At 43.2% G+C, this 20766-nt stretch overlaps 1 protein-coding gene across 6 annotated transcripts; it reads right to left on the bottom strand.

Moving 5' to 3' along the window:
- Window positions 1-304: 304 nt before the first annotated feature.
- On the bottom strand, window positions 305-20671 carry LOC119458901 (uncharacterized). 6 transcript variants are annotated; one of them, XM_049655198.1, is made up of 5 exons: window positions 20607-20654; window positions 10738-10817; window positions 8294-8555; window positions 4356-4519; window positions 305-640 (listed from the first exon to the last, which is right to left on the bottom strand). In XM_049655198.1, exons 3-5 carry the CDS (start codon window positions 8418-8420, stop codon window positions 320-322), a joined length of 612 nt encoding a protein of 203 aa, XP_049511155.1. In that variant the 5' UTR covers window positions 8421-8555; window positions 10738-10817; window positions 20607-20654; the 3' UTR covers window positions 305-319. The 6 variants fall into 6 exon arrangements, with proteins under 6 accessions (XP_049511155.1, XP_049511156.1, XP_049511154.1 ...); XM_049655199.1 differs by lacking the exon at window positions 20607-20654 and adding an exon at window positions 20312-20604; XM_049655197.1 differs by lacking the exon at window positions 20607-20654 and adding an exon at window positions 17404-17519.
- Between the last annotated feature and the right edge of the window lie 95 nt (window positions 20672-20766).

Genomic DNA, 20766 nt, shown 5'->3' with positions numbered 1-20766 from the left:
CTCCAGAGAAAAGCCAGAGACTTTGGCGGGTACGAAGACGGCGAAGATTGTCTTGAGATAGCAGCTGCTGCTGAGAAAGCCAACCTCCACTTGAAGATGCAGCAGCGAAGCATCAGACTTTTTTACGCCATCTACTTGAAAGGCTACGCGGTTAGCGTCGAGAGCAATAAAATCAGCTCTTATGTTTTTGTGTTTGATCCCAGTTTTTCGTTGTTTTTCGATTAGCACTTTACTGTAGATACAGCAACTCGGCTGCGACGGGAGCTAATACCTCCGTGATGACTTACCTGTAATTAGCTGTATAATAATTAGTCAGTGGCTATAACGAACTAATGGTAATAACGAAAAGAATTCGGCGCCCGTTCGACTTCGTTATAACGAGATTTAAGTGTATTGGATTCAGATCCTCAGAACAGAAGGTGATAATAAAAACTGTTCTTACTTTTGGTTTGCTGTCCTTGCCGTCTTTATTTGGCGCTTTGTCAAGAAGTGAGGTGCCGCTAGGTGACTCCGGTGGAGCATCATCCTCAAAGTCCAGCTCTCCTTCCAGGGGCTCCATAGAGCGGCTGTTGAGGCACTTTTTTGCCATGGGCACAGCTGGGGCTGCCTCCATGGCATCCTCGCTGATGTCCTCGGTTAACTGGCAAAGTACATTTTAATAACTCCTTTTAATATTGAGTTGAATCTGTAAACCCTAATTTTAACCAATGCATGGTTAACCAAAGCCCCATATGCCCAACGCTACACACTTCGCTCTGCTTGCAGTAAATCCACGCAGTGATATCACACCAGCTACAAATAAAAGTTCCTGAATTCAGAAGGTTAAAAAGCAGTGGCCAAATTATTCAAAGGTCAAATGATCAATTTTAGCAAAAATAATTTTAAATGTTTACATAAATGTGCCTCTTTTTGGCAAAGAAATCCAACATATAAAACGACCAATTATTTGGGTATACCCGACAATTCGCACTTTCACATACCACATAGAGCCAATGTATAAGGACGTCTGAATTTCGGATGCTAAAACCCTTCGCCTTCCTATTTTTCGGATATTTTGCCATGAGCGCAGGTCTGAAACGGCATTAATCGAAGCCACTGCTGCCGCCATTTTGATGATCTCCCAGCCTCAAACCACCGCTCTTGCACGTTGATCCACTGGCAGCCATAGCCACGGTGACAACGCTAGGCCTAGCTGCTCCGACGTTCGCTGCAAAGCTTCCTACTGTTCAACGCCATATTTTTCAATGAAAGAATTCGCCGCTGTCAGCAATCGTGCCCACTCCGCCTTTGTTGTTTTCTCCGATGGCTCCGAAGCGCGGAAAGCAGAGCATGGGTTAAGTGTGGCGCAATGCCAGTTCCCAAAAGTCAGCTTCGCCACAATATAGTGATGTTACACAGTGAGACATACCATGAGTGGAAAAGGGCCCCTGTCACAAGACACAGTATGTACAGTGGAACCTCGTTCTCACGTTTTCAGGAAAAAAAAAAAGAAGCATGAAAAAACGTACTAACCGGGAAAATGTATATCCAAAGTCACTCAAAAACTTGACAGACTCAACTGTAGTAGACATCTACATAATGCGAAACGTTGTGCGAATCGTTGCAGCATGAGATGCCGACGCGTGCCGAGCTGGTGGGGCCTGAGCGGCTCAAGAGGTGCGCTGTCGTTTTCCTATTGCGTAGTGCTTTAGGACAGCAGCAAGAAATGGAAACGAAATCTAGCTGGTTGGCAACGCCGGAAACATGAAGCTCACTTGGTGGCACAGCAGGCAGGGAACGGCAGCGCGTTTAGGTTATTACCTATTAAATGCGTGCCGTACACTTCGAACAGCACTACGCCTCCCGGCGCTGTACAACAGATAGGTGAAAATGTTTATCGCAATAGAATTGATGGCAGTGGCTGTGAATGTGGCATGCGACGACCCGGGAGGAGATTTGCTGGTACCGGAATAAGAAACCGAGTGTGCACCGGCGTTTTCATCTGAGACAGGCAGGCAATCATTGCAGGCAAGCTGCTGCGGCGGGCAATTACGGATCTCACCACGCCCGCCTTGCGCCTTTTCTTGTTTACATGGGATCTAGCGGCCAGTAAACGGGTCATATGATCACAGTTTAGCAATGCACCAAACGTTGGTGCCGAAAGATCACGTTTTCAAGAACGTATGAAATGGTAAAAAAGTTTACTGGGCAATTTTTTGTGTTCTCAACAGTGAATGTTGGTCCCTGGAAACCGTACATACCGGAATAGTATCAACGAGGTTCTACTATATTTCTTAATTAAACATGCATGCACACGCCGCCTCCTATCACAGTATTAGCACTGATATGCCTAATAAGTGTATTGGCAGGTCTTCAGAACTATTTCGGACGTGCCTGTGGCAATTTCAGCACTTGGGGGCAATAAAATGCATGAATTAATTTTTTGGATTGCCCAATTTTTAAAAGTTTTCGTAGCCCCTAAGAAGTCCGAAAAATTGGGACCGTTGACTGCGGAATATTTTGTACTATCAGCGTCAAATGAAAGCCGAACAGCGGAGCGCGTGCCACAAGCACTGTTAACATTATAGTGCGCGCCGTCCTGTCATCACCACTGACAGGCGAGCACATCCGGTGTGGCAGCACTGCGCGATCCCCCTATAGTGCGTTATCTTCACTTCTGTTCCAGTTTTCGTATGGTAATAGCGGTGGCCGGCGCGAGCGTGCCAAGCGCTTTTCGTCGTATCGCTCGCTTTTACTCTAGCGCTGCATTGCAGTCAGCGTCGGGGCACGATGAAAAGAAAAGATACATCTAATCGCTTTGTGGTTGATTTCAAGCTATCGTTTTTTCTTGTTCAGCACAACCTTGTTCAACCACAAGCGATCGGCACACCCATGCCGGATACCGTAGCAGCTGCGAGCGATATGCCGCGATGCGCAGGTTTCCCGATCGAATGCATGAATGTTGCAGAATTTTCGCTTCTGTTTTCTTTTTTTTCTTCCTTTCAAAATCACTAGTGGGAACACAGGCAAAAAAAATCGCACTTCAGTGGGGTGGCGCTGTACTACCAAACCGGATGTGTGGGCCTGTCTGCGCTGATGACTGGACGGCGCGCACTATGCTGTTTCTAATGCTTGTGGCACGCGCTCCGCTGTTCGGCTTTCATTTGACGCTGATAGTACTTCGCACAAAACAAGCATGAAACTGCTGCGTTTGCAGTGGTGCGACTACATTTCATATTTATCACAGCTAACCTGTAATATGTTATAATGCAATGTAGCAGTCAGTATGACACTAGCATGCACATCTGAAGCATCTAAAATATTTTCGAAATAACCATTTTTATGCCTGAGGGGGGATGCGGGTCTCAACATAGCAAAAAATTGTAAAGAATCTCAATTTCCGGAAATCCCGATTTCGAAGTTTTATGCAGGATGTTCATTTTTAAGTTTTACGAAATTTTTGGAAATCACCTGTGGCAGGTAGCATAATTCTTAATAATTCTTATCACTGAGCTGGGTTATTCGATGAGGCAGACATTAGCATGAGAAATCAAAACATATTCAACTAACAAAAATTCACCAATTAACTTCTTAGTTAATTACTTTACGACACATACTCCAATTTACGAATTGTAGCCGGTGAGCTTGTCAAGCATATCCACTTAACGACGCTGTTGTTAAGGCCAACACATCTAGCAATATGACCTAGCAAATGAGCGCTTGCGTTGTCAACGTTAGTTGAGCTTTTGACAGCTTCTCACCACCTGCCTGACACTCGCTTATACTGCCAGAGAAAGAGATCAGAGGTCTCCTTCTTCAGTAGTGGACATGCAACTCTACGTTACACTGCAGGCGGGGATTTGAGAGAGAAAGGCATACTATAGACCATCTTAGAAAGACTGCAGATTGCGCTGCATATGTGTTAGGCGAAAGCATGCAAATTCCACTGGAAGTACAGCTAAGTGTAGTTCCGCTGTCCCCTTTTTTAGTGCTTCCACAGAAACTTCCATTCACTCCACCCCTGCTGCTCTTAAGAGAATGTAAGGAGACACATACAGTAGATATCCGTTAATTTGATCGCAGCCAAAGGCTTCGGCCGGCGTCCATGCACTTCTATGGGCCCAAACTTTATTTCAATCCTAAAATTGGCCTTCGCCAGATAATTCGATTTATAATTCGATTCGAGATTTTTTAAATTATATCATGCCACAGGAACTCATCAGCTATGACAGCCGTCACAGTCAGGGATCCAGGTTCATTTTAGCCATTCTGGGTTCTTTAATGTGCACACAACGGATGGTAAGCGTGCGAGGTGCCTAACTAGAGCATTTCTTGCCTACAAAAAAATGAAACTTTATTATTAAAGCAAGACTCACGTGCAGTTGTGGTGCAGGCTCTGGGCTATGAACAGCGCCCTCTTCCTCACTCTCAACAACCCCCTCATTGCAGCCCCCAGGAGAGTGGCTTGGTGCAGCAGTAACAGTTTCAGCTTCCTGCACTGCTGCCTCCTCGCTCTTTCTCTCAGCCACTGCTTCCCCCTCTGCATTACAACAGCACCTCATAAGCACAGCCCAGAGGGGAACAACTTTGCAACTGACAACTTTGAAGTTTAGAACCATGGCTTGTTTAAACAGGCCACAAAGATAACACATGGCCATCAAGCACAGCACAAAGCGCCGTCAAAAAAGGCAGTGTTTGGCATGTATAAAGGGGAAGTAGTCTTGGGTGATCCCTTTCGGGATAAAATTCCTTTCGGGAGATTTCGTGTGACTTCCCCCCCCCCACAGCACTACACGCATCAGCAAATACAGCTGATAGCTTTCTGGCACTGTGCCAAGCTCGCTATCTTCGCACATTGCCAGGAGCATTGTATGCCATATACTTTGACACATCCAGTGCCGAGTCATGCAAAATCTTGCCAAAGTGATAATTCAAAATTACCGCCCTAGGAGGCAGCCAGTACCTTATACCAAACACAAGAACTTTTAAAAGCAAAATCTTTTAACACAAATGTCCAAATTCATGCCATGAAAGCTCCCGTAATAATGCTACCAACAGCACAAGTGACAGCCTCAATAAAGCGTTCAATACATCTGTAAACTTTGAGAAGGTCACCTTGAATGAGTGATGTAACAGCGTAACAATTGTGTTAATTCATATCACTTTGATACTGCCAAAGAAATAGCATACATCTTGTGTAAGGCTTAATTAAATTTGGCTCGAAATAAAAAAGAAGCATATATTTTAGAAACTCATCTGTGTATTAATCCCAACCCCCTTCTCTAGGTCTATGCTGCTTTAGACCTATGCACAGCTATGCTACACACACTGCGCTCTGTCTGCACAGTGCATAGAGGCACATAACGCAGCATACCGGGCTTCTTTTCAATCTATTTTCAGTTTCTACAGTCAATAAGTCTGGTCAAAGAAAGCTCACCGACTAAGCGTCAGCATTGTAATAAAATTCACATTCCAGCTCTCGTGGCTTCAATACAGTAACTGCTACACTACAAACCTAATGAATAAATAATTTGACATCAAATATCTATAGCATCACTATCTACAATGACAGTTGTGTAGCTTAAAACATGGCCAGCACATAAACTAGCCTACATACATAAAAACCACACATTCGTTTCATGGAATCTTTGTGATAGTAACTGTACAATGTGACATTTTTCAGTCATGCTATTATTGTATGGACAGGGCTTGAATTTATTTATGCTATATGGCTGCTGGCTGTGCCATTTTTGTTACAGCATGAATCTCACTCTCTTGCTTGATGCGAGAGAAATTATTTTTACAATGTTAAGAATTTCTGGCACATACATTTATTCAAATGTGATGCTTACAGAGCTAGCTTAAGCACAGTGTGAGAGAGGGTGCAATGTTCTGGTATATGAATGCCACTGAGATTTCAAGACTAATTCTGCACTACTCCATCAATTCGACAGACTTCTGACACAATGGCCACAGCAGCTGCCTATGTATCAGCACCCACTTGGCTTGGCTCAAGGGTTAGTTTTGTTGCACGTTCTCACGCAAAGGCCGCACCCTTGAAAAAGCCACACATTCATATTAAGGACAAAATATTTCCCAACAGAAAGAAAATTATCCATTTAGTTTGCCCTGTGCAATGCAACATGCTCTGTGCTAGTTCTGTGCACTATTACCAAAGTGCATAGAGGAATATGACACCCTCTTCTAGTATCCATACCCGCCAAGTTCAAAGAAACTAGATCCGGGAGATCTTCCGACCAGGGGGGGGGGGGGGGGGCAATCGGTTACACAACCCCCCCCCCCCCCAATGTCTATATTAGCAAGTACTGACAGGTGAACTTCATTACAATTTTATTCACAGATATACAAATGACCACATGAACATCAAAGTCTCACTTCTGCAAGCATTTCGTTGTTGCTAAGTTTGCCTTCAAATATTCTTTACAATTTAATTAAATTCTCGGGTCTTACCTACGTCCCACAACCTCCATCTGATTATGAGGCATGCCGTAGTGGGAAACTCCGGATTAATTTTGACCATCTGGGGTTCTTTAACGTGCACCCAGTGGACGGCGCACGTGCGTTTTTTGCATTTCGCCCCAACTAAATGCGGCCGCTGTGGCCCGAGATTTGATCCCACGAACTCATGCTTAGCAGCACAATGTCAAAGCCACTAAGCAACCACGACGGATGTTCCAAAATTCTTCAGAGAATGTTTGATTGTAAGAAATTCCATTTCTTTCACATTTTGCGAGGACACGATTCCCAGTGTCTTAGACGAGCAACACATGCACGAGCGGCACTGCGTCCTCGTATTTTATCCCGATGTCAAATTGCCGCTCGCACTCTGCATTGTGCTGTGGTATCAACAAAATACCCAGCGTCACTTCGGCTGAGCACTCCATTAAAATACGTGAAGATACTTTTTTGCGCTAGCGCTCCTTGCTTTTAGAGCCATGACTGACCGTAGGCTTACGCAATGCCAGAGCGGCTGACCCCGAGGAGAACGATGGAGAGTCGAGTGTTGCTAGTTGCGGAACGCAGCATTCGCTCGCTAGCTTAATGAGACTAGGGCCACTAGGGCACTCAACTCCGTCAGCGTAAGGAGTGGCTCTGCGATTAACGAAATAGCGCATGTATAGGGTTTTCCTACGACTTTCTTAATATTTTGCGCGATTAACTTCTAAGTGGATTCGATTGGGTTGGGTGCTTTTTGCCAATGTGGCCTGACAAAGCGCTGGACGTACATAGAAATGGGACACAAGTGCAATTTCCGGGAGATTTTCCTGTCAACCGTACAAACGGGAGAAGTCCAAATCCGGGAGTCTCCCGGGTAATCTGGGAGACTTGGCAGGTATGAGTATCTGTTCACAGCTGCTGTTAGTTGTTTTTTACTACTTATAGTCAGAGGAGAGCTTTTTATATCTGTTCACAGCTGCTGTTAGTCGTTTTTACTGTTTATAGTCTGAGGAAAGCTTGTCAATTTAAAGTATTGGCAGTATCACGAGATGTGGATCCCAGCACCTTGTGGCTAGCCTGTTGCATGCATTTGCATAAAGTAAAACCCACCACTGCTTCGTGAAGTCGACACCTGCATTGTGTCCCACCTTTCAATATTTCAATAGTTAGTTGTTTCTAGACAGTTGATAGACAAGTTGTTTCTCCCGCACATGCCAAGGACTTTGGTCACAGTTAATGATCTAAATACTTTTCAGCATTTAGGAGGAGCACCCGAGTGACTGCACTCAGCGAAGCATAATGCTCACGTATAGGTGCGTACGACGGAGCTTTTCAACAATGCCACAACAAGGGCTGGTGGTGCAGAACCAATAACAGTCAAGCAGCTTCAACTGAAGATAGAAAACTTGACCCATTTACAATATGGTGCACCATGCACATCACAAAAACTAGTGCAGACTCTTCAAAAAAAAAAAAAAAAACGGACATACGAAAACCAGGGCTTCGGATTATCTTGGCGATTTAATTGACTGTTGGTTTAACGAAAAAAAAAGTAAAACTGTATAAAAACAACTTTTGCATAACATGCCTACTTTAACATTAGTTATTGTCAGAAAAATACTACAGGAAGGTTTTTAGTCATTTACAGATGCTTCTACGCCACTATCATGTGACCACGGTTGTTTAACTGAACACAGAAGTCCTATGTAACTCAAAATGGACTGCTGTTCAGTTGAACGACAGTTTAGTGTCAAGTGCCACTCAACTCTCAATTCAACGAGCGTTGAAAGTGCCTGTAAACACTGATATAAGATCTCGAGGTATGTAACGATTGATGGAAATAAAATAATGCTACCTTCAAGCGCATTCTCTGGTTCTTCGGGTGATTGTGGTCCAGCTAAGCTCCCAGTAACAGAGCCTTCACCGTCACTTGCATCACTGCTGCCAACTGCAAGTTCCTGGTGCTCCTCAACGGATGCCATGCTGTTTCCACTTGCTCAAGGGCACTCAAACCCTAGTATGGCCTCACTCTCTTCAGTCTTGCTGTTACTCTGCACCCAAGCAAAAAGCCTGAGTGTCTGAGCTGTACCTCCAGGCGTTCCACGCCTCCTCTGGGGCTGCAAAGGTGATGATGGTACACATGAACTTACTTCAGCAGGAAATATAAAATCTAATGCTCAAAGAAAGGCTGTAGACAGGTTACACTACAAATTATTCCCTTGACTGCTATCACCCTTCCACTGGGCCCAAAATGCAAATGTGGCCCATTACATGCCTAGGGTCTTTATATTTGATTTCAGTGTGTAAGGCTATGACTGTGCTCTATTGATCAATAAAGCTATAAAATAAGAATTAGAAAGCACTAGAGTAGGAACTTCAGTCACTCTCCAGAATACTATTAAATCATTCACAGAGAAAGCTAGAAAAGATATGTGTCATACAAACAGAGCTGGGATGGAATGCAAAGGCAAAAACCTAACATCCATCTGTAACCATGGATTTGCAGAATATATCGCATCCTTCCCCACACAGAATCACGTCGCGTTATAATCATAATATATGACAAACTCACCCCCTCACATTATATTTGTGGTTGTGTTATTTACATGAAAATATGGTAGTTGAAGGTGATAACTGACTAGCCTTCATGTTTTGCAATTACACCAGCTACTGTGTCTTATGTTATCCGTCCCACATCAGAAAATCACCGAAGATATAGGGAAGTGCATGGATAATTATAACAAAAGCATGTTCATTCAACATAATGAAAACAAAACAGGTTAAGGATATGGCCTGCAATTTTTACTGCATTCAAGCCTACTGACATCAGAACATGTTGCAATTGATTACATGTTAATAAAGCAGTGCTACAAATGTATAAAATTATAACTGCTCAATATTTTCTACCATTGTTAATTGAGTGCCACAAGACTGGTAACATTCTGCTTACAAATGATTACACGCACTGCATGATGACACTTGTGATGCTATAGTTTAAGTCTTCCACGAAGCAACATCCAATGGGCAGCAGAATTAATAATATAACAATAGCTGCAGCAGTTTTCCGCACAGGAGCATTCAGAAATATGCCTTGAGCATGTGTCTTATTGCAGGTTGGTTGGTACATGGCTTACAATCGAACCAGATGGACACACACAGCAAAATATGTGTGCATTCTTTACTCAATGTTCCATCATTACAAGGTTGATGAAAAACCAAGTGCTTCAAACAGTGGTGTCAATGCTCAACATTAGCTGCAGCACAACCAAATTTACTAAGCTCACAAGAGCTTTTCTGATAATAGAAGTGCTTTTCAATTGCCTAAAATGCGAGCTCTATTAATGAAAACCTATCAGGTGTATCTGAAACTTTACAGAATAATGTAATCCGACACTGCCTAGTAGTCGCTCCTTCACAAGACAATCCACTTGCACCATCAGTGCATCTTTATCACTTGCAGCAAGAGCGATGCCTTGTGCACTACTGCCAGCAATATAAATAAAATAGCTTAAAGGTGCATCGAGATGATGCTCAGTAAATGGGTAGAGTAATCCTTAAAAGATGCAAAAGGCAGCAAATTCATGTTGTTGATCTTACACCATTATTTGTTTCACAATTTATATAAAGAGAGAAATGCAGTAAGCGAATATTCCAGACTGCCCTGACCGCATCTGAACAGTATCATGTATCAATTAGCATGCAACATATCTGTGGACCAAACATAGGTATAGTGCTGCTTTCAGGGAGCTTACATGTGGGGAAATCACAGCCCGGATTAATTAATAAAAGATATGAACTCATTGCAGTCCCCCCAGACAACCAACAGAAGTTGCTCAGCAGCAGCTAGTGGCAACTATATTCAGTATGGCAACTTACTAGCAGCACATAATTTTTTTTTTTTTTGACCTCAGCCATTTCAATTAACTACTGCCCCAAAATGTGATGCCGAACACATTTCTTAAAACTTAAAAGGACTGTACATCTGCTACTCTGGTTTCAAGTTTCATTCATTGGGCAAAAAAAAAAAAAAAAAAGAGAAACAATGTCAAATTCCTTATACAGCACATCTGGAAAGAAGTGGGCTAATCCGTTCGTCACAGTTTACAGTCAGAAAGGTGCCAATGCCAATACCACTAGATAAGGTGCACATTGGTTGCAGACATTAAATGTGCCAAACACCATGAGCACAGCTCTTGCAACATGTGCTAGCACTACCATCACAGTTGTAGTAAGCAGTTGGCATACAAAAGTGGCATATATAAGTATCTTAAAAAGGCAGTAAATTCAGGCTGTACTCACAACCAACAAAACGGGCTCTGGCACACTGAAGAGGCAATCTGTTTTTCTGGGTGCATGTGGGGAATGAACACCCTTAGATGCTGGAATATAAGTGCCCATCTTTTCACTCTGTGTGAGCACTATTAGTCATGAACTCGTCATAAGACAATGTGCAGCCTCCCTGTGCAATACAGAATAGCCGCACTGAGAATAAAAAAAAAAAAAGAATTTTATCTATGTTCAGGAACTTCCTCCCTGAAGCACTTCAAAAAGTAAGAATGGCTTAGAAAGATGTTCCCCATAGGCAGTCATAGGAAACATCCCAAATCCAAATAGCAACATCAAATAAACTCCTCTGAAACGTTTGGAGAATTCTGGCTGCAGCAGTAAGCTTTGTTAGCCTTACCATTAGTTAGTAAATTGGCTCACCATTAGTGAAAATTGACATTGGTTAAGGAATAAAAACAAGAAAGGAGAAACAATGCTGACATTTGTTTTGATCAAAGAAATGGCAGTAATTTTCATAACCACATCCATCTTGCTCAACATACCAGAAAAAATACACACAAAAGGAGGCATTATTAGCTATCCCAGGAAAGTCTCTTTCACACCTCACTCACACTTAAAAGGAGCCCAACAAAATGTAAATTTGTAGCCATCCCTTCATCAACAACTAGCAGTCCTGGCTCTGCCTACTGATAATGACCTAAAGGGGAATTCTAAAACACTTACAATGCTACTTCTCTCTCAAAAGTTATAGCAGACACCGTAACTTAACTAAAAAAATGTTTGTAATTCAACCCAACTCGAATTTCAAAATGGTGGCTTGTCTACCATGCTTTCAAGGGATTTTAAAGGCTTATTATTTAGACAAAGTGTTCGGATCACACCAGCTTGTGGCTTCTCTAATCAAAGTAGTATCACAGAAGTATCATATGCCCATTGCGGGTGCATTCGGAGGGTTCCTCAAGGATTAGTATTAGGACCAATACTATTTTTGTTTTATGTTAACGGCATTTCTTCCTTAGTTCAAGCCCCTGTACGAATTAAGCTTTTTGCCGATGCACAATTTATTCCTTAATGACATGTGAAGATGACCAAGTAAACTGAATAGATGCTTAAAGCTGGTAGATGAGTTAAAAAAAAAATAAAGTCTGGGGTTTTACATACGAACACCACGATCTCATTACAAGGCATGCCATAATGGGGGGGGCGCTCCAGATTAATTTTGACCACCAGTTTCTTTAATGTGCCCCCAATGCATGGTACATGAGCACTTTTGCACTTCGCCTCTATAAGAATGTGGCCGCTGCAGCTAGGATCAAATTCACAAACTTGGGCTCAGCAGTGCAATGCCATTACCACTGGGCTACCATGGCGGGTCGTTAGATGAGTGGCGTGTGAAATGGGACATGAAAATGAACTATAGTAAAACAACATTTACACACAAACCCAAGAAAGGGCCAACTTTCATGTTTTAGAATGCACACACCGTAATGGCAAAAAGGCTAATCAAAAGCTATATTCTTTGAAGAAAAAGCTGGAATATGCTACACAGGAGGTTATATTAACAGCCTATACAACACATCTGTATGTCCAGTCTTGGAGTGTGCTTGCGTGATGTGGATGAAAGTTTTGAAGGCTAAAATAGAAAAATACAGTCTGGCGGCCCGTTTTATATGCTGTAAATACTGGCACACGGACTCCATCATGGCCATATTAAAATCATGTAGGCTAGTCACTGAACGAGCGCAGACATAAGCATAGGCTAAAATTTCTTTTTAAGATCATGAAAAGCCAGGCAAGACTACGTGTTGTCTGTCCTTTCTTTCATCCTTGTTGCTTAGGCAGATTTACACACCTGCAATGCTGAACCAACTCACCCAACTTACCGTGTTGACTAAATTCAGGAAGATGTGCCCATATAAACCACACCAGAGTTATTCAGCCTTACTTAACGCGTACTGACGCTTTTTATTTCTCTTTTTTAGAGCACAGCTCTTAGGTGCCCGTTCCTACGTTTTGCGTCGTCCCTCAGTGTCCCCAAGCACAACAAAGGATAAAAGAGCGAATGCGGAGCGCAGCGGGGGATGAAAGACGGCGATAGTTAAGAAAGGGCGAGGAGAAATGCTAACTGAACTGAGAAATGAATGTAGTGAGCAATTTGCGATAGTTAAGGGCGAGGAGAAATGCAGAGGAGGGTATGGCAAAAGCGTGAGAAGAAAAGCGTAGTGTCGCACAAGACGGGCTCTGCGGCAACGACCGCTAAGAGATGGCGCCAGAGTAGCGCGCTGTCTGTTCACTGATGGCGTGTGGCGAGAGCATCGACCGATACCATCTATGGAAACAAAGTACTGCACAAGTGGAGGTCTGTCTGCGGCGGCTGCTGTGAATCGCACCCTTGAGTCACCTACGACCTGCCTCTCATGATCTCCCGATTAGTGAGGTAGTCGCGCCACACGAGACAGATTGTCTGCGCCAGCCAATATATCATGAAATGACACGTATAGAGCTGCGCTCAAATTTCATGTTTAGGAGTATCGTAACAGTCGCTGAATTTTTTCCCGGAAACAACTGAAATATGGAATGATGCTTTTGATGATGTCAGCACTCAAGGCAACCAATCCAAGCGCTCCTGTGCACCAGACCAGACAAGAGCTTCAAGGCCCAGGGTAATTAGGAAAAGAAAGTTATTGCTTTAAAATATGCTTCCAGAGTCCTATTTGACAGAAAATTTACTGTTTATGTTTTGTGTTAGAATATGTCTTAACTAGAACACCTATGAATTTCATAGCACACTGGGGAGGAAAATGGTAAAACTGTTGCCAGCCTCTGGATTTCTGCAACTCTGGAGAATCACAGGCGGTGGTCTTCCAGAGCTCCAGAATATGTATGCTGGTGTCAGTGCCAGGCTGTGGCAAGAATGAAGCAAGGGGCAGTACTGAGAGTATGATGCAATACCAACGTGACTCTGTAAACAAAAAGTCTGTCCACAGAAGTCACCAGTGTGAGGCGTTTGCCGAACATGTCATTACCTATAGTCAGTCAATTTGGAGCACTTAGCTTCTTGATGGCAAATCAGAGTTCATGTTCCTGCTTTCTAAAAGCTTTTCCTGGCCTCACTTTCGTTTGTCGTTTCCCCACTCACAGATGCAAAAAGAATCAGGGGCCTTATAATGTAGAAATATTACCATTCTGATTTTATTCCAATCTCGTGACAAATTTACTTAAGTAGGCAACCTGAAATATGCATAAAATGTAGTAAAAAATGTGTATTTACAAATAAATAGTAGTGACTATTTATTTTGAAGACTGAATCGAATAGGACAATATTAAACTCATTATTGGAAAGTTTTGAACATTTGCACACCCCCAACTTGAAATATACATGCAGTTTCTTAAAACTGGCATTTCATTTTCAGGGTGGAAATAAAAACAAGGAGGAGGCCATTTACCAATGTGCATCAGTTTAAATTAAAAAAAAAGGCTACCCCTATTCTGGAAGTTGCATAACAGATGCCTGGGCCTGTGAAGAGCACTTGCAAACAGGGAAAATAAACCAACAGCCTTTTTAACATGCCTCTCTCAGATGAATGTAGTGAGCAAAAGAATGTTCATCAGTCCTTGAATGGTGCGAGGTCAACACCAGTCAAGGACATGACTAAACATGTCATGCTCAACCCTAAAAACACCTTGTCCTGTGAATCAAGTGTAGTGCAAAAGCATGTCACCAGCAATGAGGTTGATGACAATGCCTGTGCCACTACCATTCATTATCGGAGGCAGGTACTAAGTTAAAATGGCAGGCGAGAGGATTGTGACACTGCTTCGATACTTTTCCCCATATCTTGTTCGAAGCCAGTATTGCCAACCAGACACTGAAGTGCCACATACATTCCCCACTGCATTTCCGTGTAAAGTGGTGCTATGCAATCAGAAAGCATGTTTCTTATAGTTCTGTAGCTCGGAGTAGGAGACGCTCGGAAGTACCGAAAAATCCAAACTCACACCTTTCCGCACTTGGGACTGTGGCACGCAATGTGGCCAGCAGTATATGCCAGTCAATGTCCCTGGTGAGGGGGGTGGCCTTCTCTTCCCCACATTATGTGGGAATGTATATGTAGGCCACCGAACATTGACTCGCCCCTGATACTGACCTCACTAAGGGAGCCCTGAGAGGCCGTCCTCGCTCGAGCTGACTTGGAGATCCAGAAGGGTCCCTTAGACCAGGCTGAGCGTACGGCAACTGCCACTGGAGTCCTGGACTAGGGACCCACCCTTCCCACTACCTTGCCTCTTTTCTTTTTTTATTATTCAATAAAGTTTTTCATTCATTATAGTTCTGTAGGAGGCTATCCACCAGCAATCATTTTCAAATATCACTACCTTCAGTCAAGGTACGTTTGATTTGCCTGCACCGCCTGAACCAGTTCACGAGGTGCTGCACCCTGCCATTCATTTCAGCGGTGCAGAAATGGCATCCGCTGAACCACGCCGTTCGTTTCAAAAGGTGCAGGAAAGGTGCAGTGCTGGTTCATGGTTTTGCTGCACCCACTCCACTGTTGGTGCCGCCTTGGTGCAGGCGTACAGGTGCGCGGCAGACGACACAGCACACGGGCGCGAGCGCAATTAAAACCCCGCTTATACACGTCTGATGTATCTACGCAAGCGTGGTGTGTATTTACGCCCCAGAAGGCGATCATACCTGCAGTTCAGGACCTTTCAAACTTATGCACTCCGTGCACATTAGTCGGACATAACGCCTACACCGCGTCTGCACCTTGGCGTTCGTTTCCAGTGTCGTGCTGTGCCTGCACCACAGAAATCGAGCTGCACAATTTATGAACTTCTCGTGAACCGCCATGAACTGGTTCACAGTGGTGCAGGCGAATCGAACGGACCTTCAGTATAACCCATCCCCCAGTGCTTCAGCAGCCAGCAACAACTAAGCAACAACTGAAAAGCATAGGTACTGCACTGACTCCAGCACTCGAACAGATGTTGTAGTATAAACGCAAGTGTTTTCAAAATGTACAGCTGCCCTTTATCACTTGTAGTCTGCACACAGAACTTGCGTAAAGCAAGTTTGAAATACTTCATGCATTCCTGCCACGGAGTGCCAATCTCAATCACACCATAACTATGCAGTTAAATGAATATTGCTAGTGAGTTATATGCAGCAGCTGCAAGTTCTGCTTTGAAGGTCTGCACTCTTAATGCAGTACCCCTATTAGTGTGTGCACTCCCCTATCCTAAGCATTATTTCAGTAGCAGGGTTTAATGCCACACACAGCCCACATGAAACTTTCCCATTACTTGAAAGCCCTCCCCCAAAGCATACAATGAAATGACTTTACAGAGGCCTCACTCATAAAGAGACACATGAAACCTGGCTGACACGACTGATTACTACAGCTTGAGCCAAGCATGAAGTAAGCTCGAAGTCTGAAAATAAGTGTAATGGCATGACTTGGGGCCATTAAGGAAAATAATGAAGGCAGCTGGAAGGTGGCATTTCCCTTAAAACACTCATTCTGTAGTTTTCAGCTAGACTACCTTTTATCCCTGAATCATTTCTACTGAGATTATGCACTGGGGACAAATAAAGCAACGTCGCCAACTGAACTTACTGGAAAGTGTGCTCTGCAGCGAGTGATTTTCTCATGTGGCTGCCCATGAGTTAGTGTTGAATGACCGACTCACAGCAATGCTCATTAACAGAGTGGAGCTTAACCTCCAAAGGCAACACCTAGACTATAAGAGATGCACGAGGAGAGGCGCTCAATTACCTTCGACTTCTTGGCACATTCTTCACCGCACACCTAAACCGAAGAAAAATCTTCTTGCATTGTTTCCGTCAGAAAGCAATGGCCAAACATCGAGCACATAACCTCAGCCACTGAGCCACTACAATGAGGTCAAAGCAAATGGTAAATTCAACCTTCTACTAGAACTACTAGGCTATCAAGAAACAGCAACAATTTTTGTTTGTAATCTTCGAGCAGCGATTTTTTTTTTTTTGCAAAATTTAGTATACAAATTAAAGTAAAGGCTCATAGACGTTCAATCGAAAATTTTAGCCCTTATAATTCAGTGAAACGGCATATATATGAAAAACAGCTTTACGATGAATATACACACACCACTGAGCCACTACAATGAGGTCAAAGCAAATGGTAAATTCAACCTTCTACTAGAACTACTGGGCTATCAAGAAACAGCAACAATTTTTGTTTGTAATCTTCGAACAGCGAATTTTTTTTTGCAAGATTTAGTATACAAATTAAAGGCTCATAGACGTTCAATTGAAAATTTTAGCCCTTATAATTCAGTGAAACAGCATATATATTTGCATTAAGGAATCAGGCAATGCTTAATGTATGCCAAATGCAGCTCCTACAAGCCAACACTTTTGCTTGGAAAAAATGGGATGAATAGACATTTCGCATGTTACCGGCAACCAAGTGCACATCGGGTTCCTTCCACCATTGTGAAGGATAGAATTACGCACAAGCGCAGGACACGCAGAGGAAGTTTGTGTGCCATGCGCACTCTGCTACAGGTTTCGTTCAGTTTACTGTGGTATTCTGGCATACGATAGCATGCTTCTTGCCTAGCATGGCGCTGTGAACGCAAACTTGGTTCACCGCAACGAGATAGGTGTAATATCTTCGCGTGCCACCGCACTTACACCACAAGCGTGTTGTTGACTACTACGAAACGAAGGCGGCAACGGGGTGGCCTTGAATGCAGGACCTACAACTTTTGTAGTCTTCTGCCATTCCAGGTTCCATCAGAGACAACTAGACGAAAAAGAGGGAAGCACACCTGGAAGCGCAGCATGCTGCAATATGTTGTGTGCTGGTGTAGCAATACCACGTAGTGACCTAGCATGGCTGAAGTGGTGCCTCGCTAATGCCAGAGTATTTGGCCATAGGATCTAGTCAGCTTGTCGCAGACACTGTTGCCTGGAATTTCCTTTCTTGCTCAAGAAACGTGGCAAGCTGTCATCTACACGGCTGTATGCATGTGACGAGGCTCATTACTGATGGTGCTGTAGCACACAAATGTGAAAAATCAATAACTAGCCATGTGTGCGCAGTACACAATTTTAAAAATATACTGATTGGTGAATCAAAGCTGCTTCACTTAACTGTCACAATTAGTGTGAACTACGCACAAACAGTCGGCATGGCTAAGTGCTGCCAAGTTCAAGGTGAAGCCGGTGCACTGAACACTGCATTGAATTGTGCACACTTGAGTACGTTATGGCTGGTAATGTGCATGTAGACACACTACTTGCAGCCATAGGTTGGTATGTCACATTTCAGTGAAACAATGCTGGAGAAACAACACAAAACACAGAAGCATGCGGTGGGGCAGGCAGTTGGCTGCTAGAAGCTTGCCTGTGTCTATCCCTCCCAATGGCAGTTCAAAACCAGCGTTGCCCGACTGCAGCACAGGGTTTTCGGCTTTATGCCCAAGCCCCCTACACTGCACAAGGCTTCAACAAACAAATTAAACAGGATTCTGTTGGCTGACATTTTCTACATATTTGCCGTAATAAAGCAACATATTCTCTTCTCAATCAATGTTTTCACCCATTTCTAAATCTTAGTGTACGTAACACGTAACTGCACTCTGTACACACCGTCGTTGCTTCCCGGTTCCGCGGGACGACGCTATGCAGGCCGTCGGTGTACTGCGGCATCCGGTTGAATGCGCTCTATTGGGGCTCGCATTTTTTATTGGCTAGGCTAATAGTGGCTAATAAAGCACTCAAATAAACACTCATGAGCCGATTATCTTCTCTAGATGTTCCTCTATTGACTCAGGAAATTTTGCGTCCGCGCAAGTTCTACTTACCGCTAGGACGCTTACCTACGAAGGGGAAACGTGTGCAAGCAGAGACCGGTATAACACAACTTCAAACCTGTTTTTCTTGCTTAAAACAAAAAGTAATTTGATAAAGGTTTCTCAGCCTGTAGACAATGGATGTTGCTAATAAATACACTATTTGGCGTATTTTTGCCCCGACCCCCTCAATGCTAAATTTACGACTAAACATCGGCCAAAACTAACTTTTTTGCAACTTTGTCGCCAGCTGTACAGGCGATTTCACGTTATATCTGTCCAAATTTATTTTTTGCTTACAGTACAACTTGCAACTTGCTGGCAATACGTTACTATAAAATATAACCTTTGGGTAAAAGTTATCTTTCTACAAAAAAATCCCAATATGGACCAAATTTTGCATGTTTAGGGCCGTATAAAAAAAACTCACGGGAACGTAAAGATCGTCAAAACCTTTAAGTGAAAAGCCTATCTTCACTCTCAAGGGAAAATTGTGTCCTCACCTAGTTTAAGAGAAAATTTTTTGACTGCATTTTTACGACTACCTTTTGAACTTTTGAAAAAACTTCAGATTTTCCTAGAGGTGCTGAAATTTTTTTTTTTCGCAACAATGTTTTACAGGAAGACTTCTTGCTTTAAATAGATAGTCCTCAATTTTTTTCAAAGAAATCGCTGATGTTCAAGCGCCAAGGTTGGGACAGTTGGCGTGGAATGACCCTATGTGCAATGAACTTTCACTACACATATACCTATCACAAGCAATGTACAGACATCTTTCAACACTGGCCCATATTAACCACGACGTAAACCTGACTGACAACAAATCCCTAGTCTCGGCGTTATGCGCTGTGGCTAATATCTTCATGCAATGTCAAGCATCCCCGACAGACCTTGTGTCATTATAAATTGTTGAGGAATGTGAGCAGTGTAATCCCCCATTTACTCCTATAATAACTTTTCACAGCCCTAGATAAATGTATGCAAGTGGTTGTACGCCTGCCCAATTCCCAACAGAAAGCTGCCGCTTTCGCTACCTTGCCCTGTGACATGCCCATTAAAATTTGTGTAATAAAATTTTGCGCTTATACAGCATCTTCAGTTTTTTACATTAGTTCACCATATAATTACCATAAAATCGAATTTAAACGAAAGTACCGACATCACAGGGCGACAAGGCGAGTTGCCTTAAAACGCAACCCTAATAACAAAACACGATACTGGATCCACACAGGAACGTGCAGATACATATACTTTTGAAATGTCAGTTAAAAATGAACAGCAGAACGGGTGGAATCGGTTCACCCGAGCGTCAAATTTTAACATGGCTTCTACTATCGAAATTGGAACCTCTATTAAGCTAAGTCGCTCGCTAGCTGCTTCATTCACGCAAGGGTTTCAAGGTCAGCGAGAGGCAACTGAGTGGTCTCGAGAAACATCCATTAACATTATTAGGAACGTGAGCTTTCTGACAACCTGTTACTTGCAAGCATCACAAGCGGTTTAACTACGAACATGAGGTAAATAACGGATGCAGGAATACAGTATCACCACTGCAGGCAAGCTGTGTTCCGCCGCCAGCAACTTTTGTGTCCTCGCAAGGCGGGTACGATCAAACATACGAAACAATGCACAAAACCTGGACAAAAGAATCTCGCTTGATTCCACCATTCCACAGCATAAACGGAGGCGCAGAGTAAAAAGCACGCTTTACTCCTGCGTATTTTTAGAACAATATTCACACTTACCGCGTGTCAAGCATGTGCGAATTATAGTGCGCTTTCGCTTCCCTTAACGGCAAGTTCGCAAGGCAAGCCCACGTTTGGTTTCTTGCGGAAAGCGCACCTCGCACTTGCGGGCGAACTTCACCGCGCCTAGGCCTAACATGATGGCAAGTTGAACGAGCCGGTCGCACTAGGTTCACAAAAACTACGAACTGAGCACATTCAACAAAACAAACTCAACGCTCAGTGTCTTACCACAGATCAAGCAAAACTGAATGCACAACGAGCATCGCGCATAAAATAAGAGAAAACTACTAACATTGCTCAGAGCCCGACACCCGAACACAACAACCAGAAGACAGCCATTGATTACAATGCTCATAAAACCTGAAATTTTAGATTAAAAAAAAGAAGTTATTTTTCAAAATATTTTGCTTATTTTTTGCAAACAGCAATGTACTTCAACGTTTACTGC

This window comes from Dermacentor silvarum, chromosome 1 (genome assembly GCF_013339745.2).
Source record: "Dermacentor silvarum isolate Dsil-2018 chromosome 1, BIME_Dsil_1.4, whole genome shotgun sequence".
Taxonomy (NCBI): Eukaryota; Metazoa; Arthropoda; class Arachnida; order Ixodida; family Ixodidae; genus Dermacentor; species Dermacentor silvarum.
The sequence above is the reverse complement of the archived record's forward strand: the minus strand, read 5'-3'. Positions and strand labels throughout refer to the sequence as shown.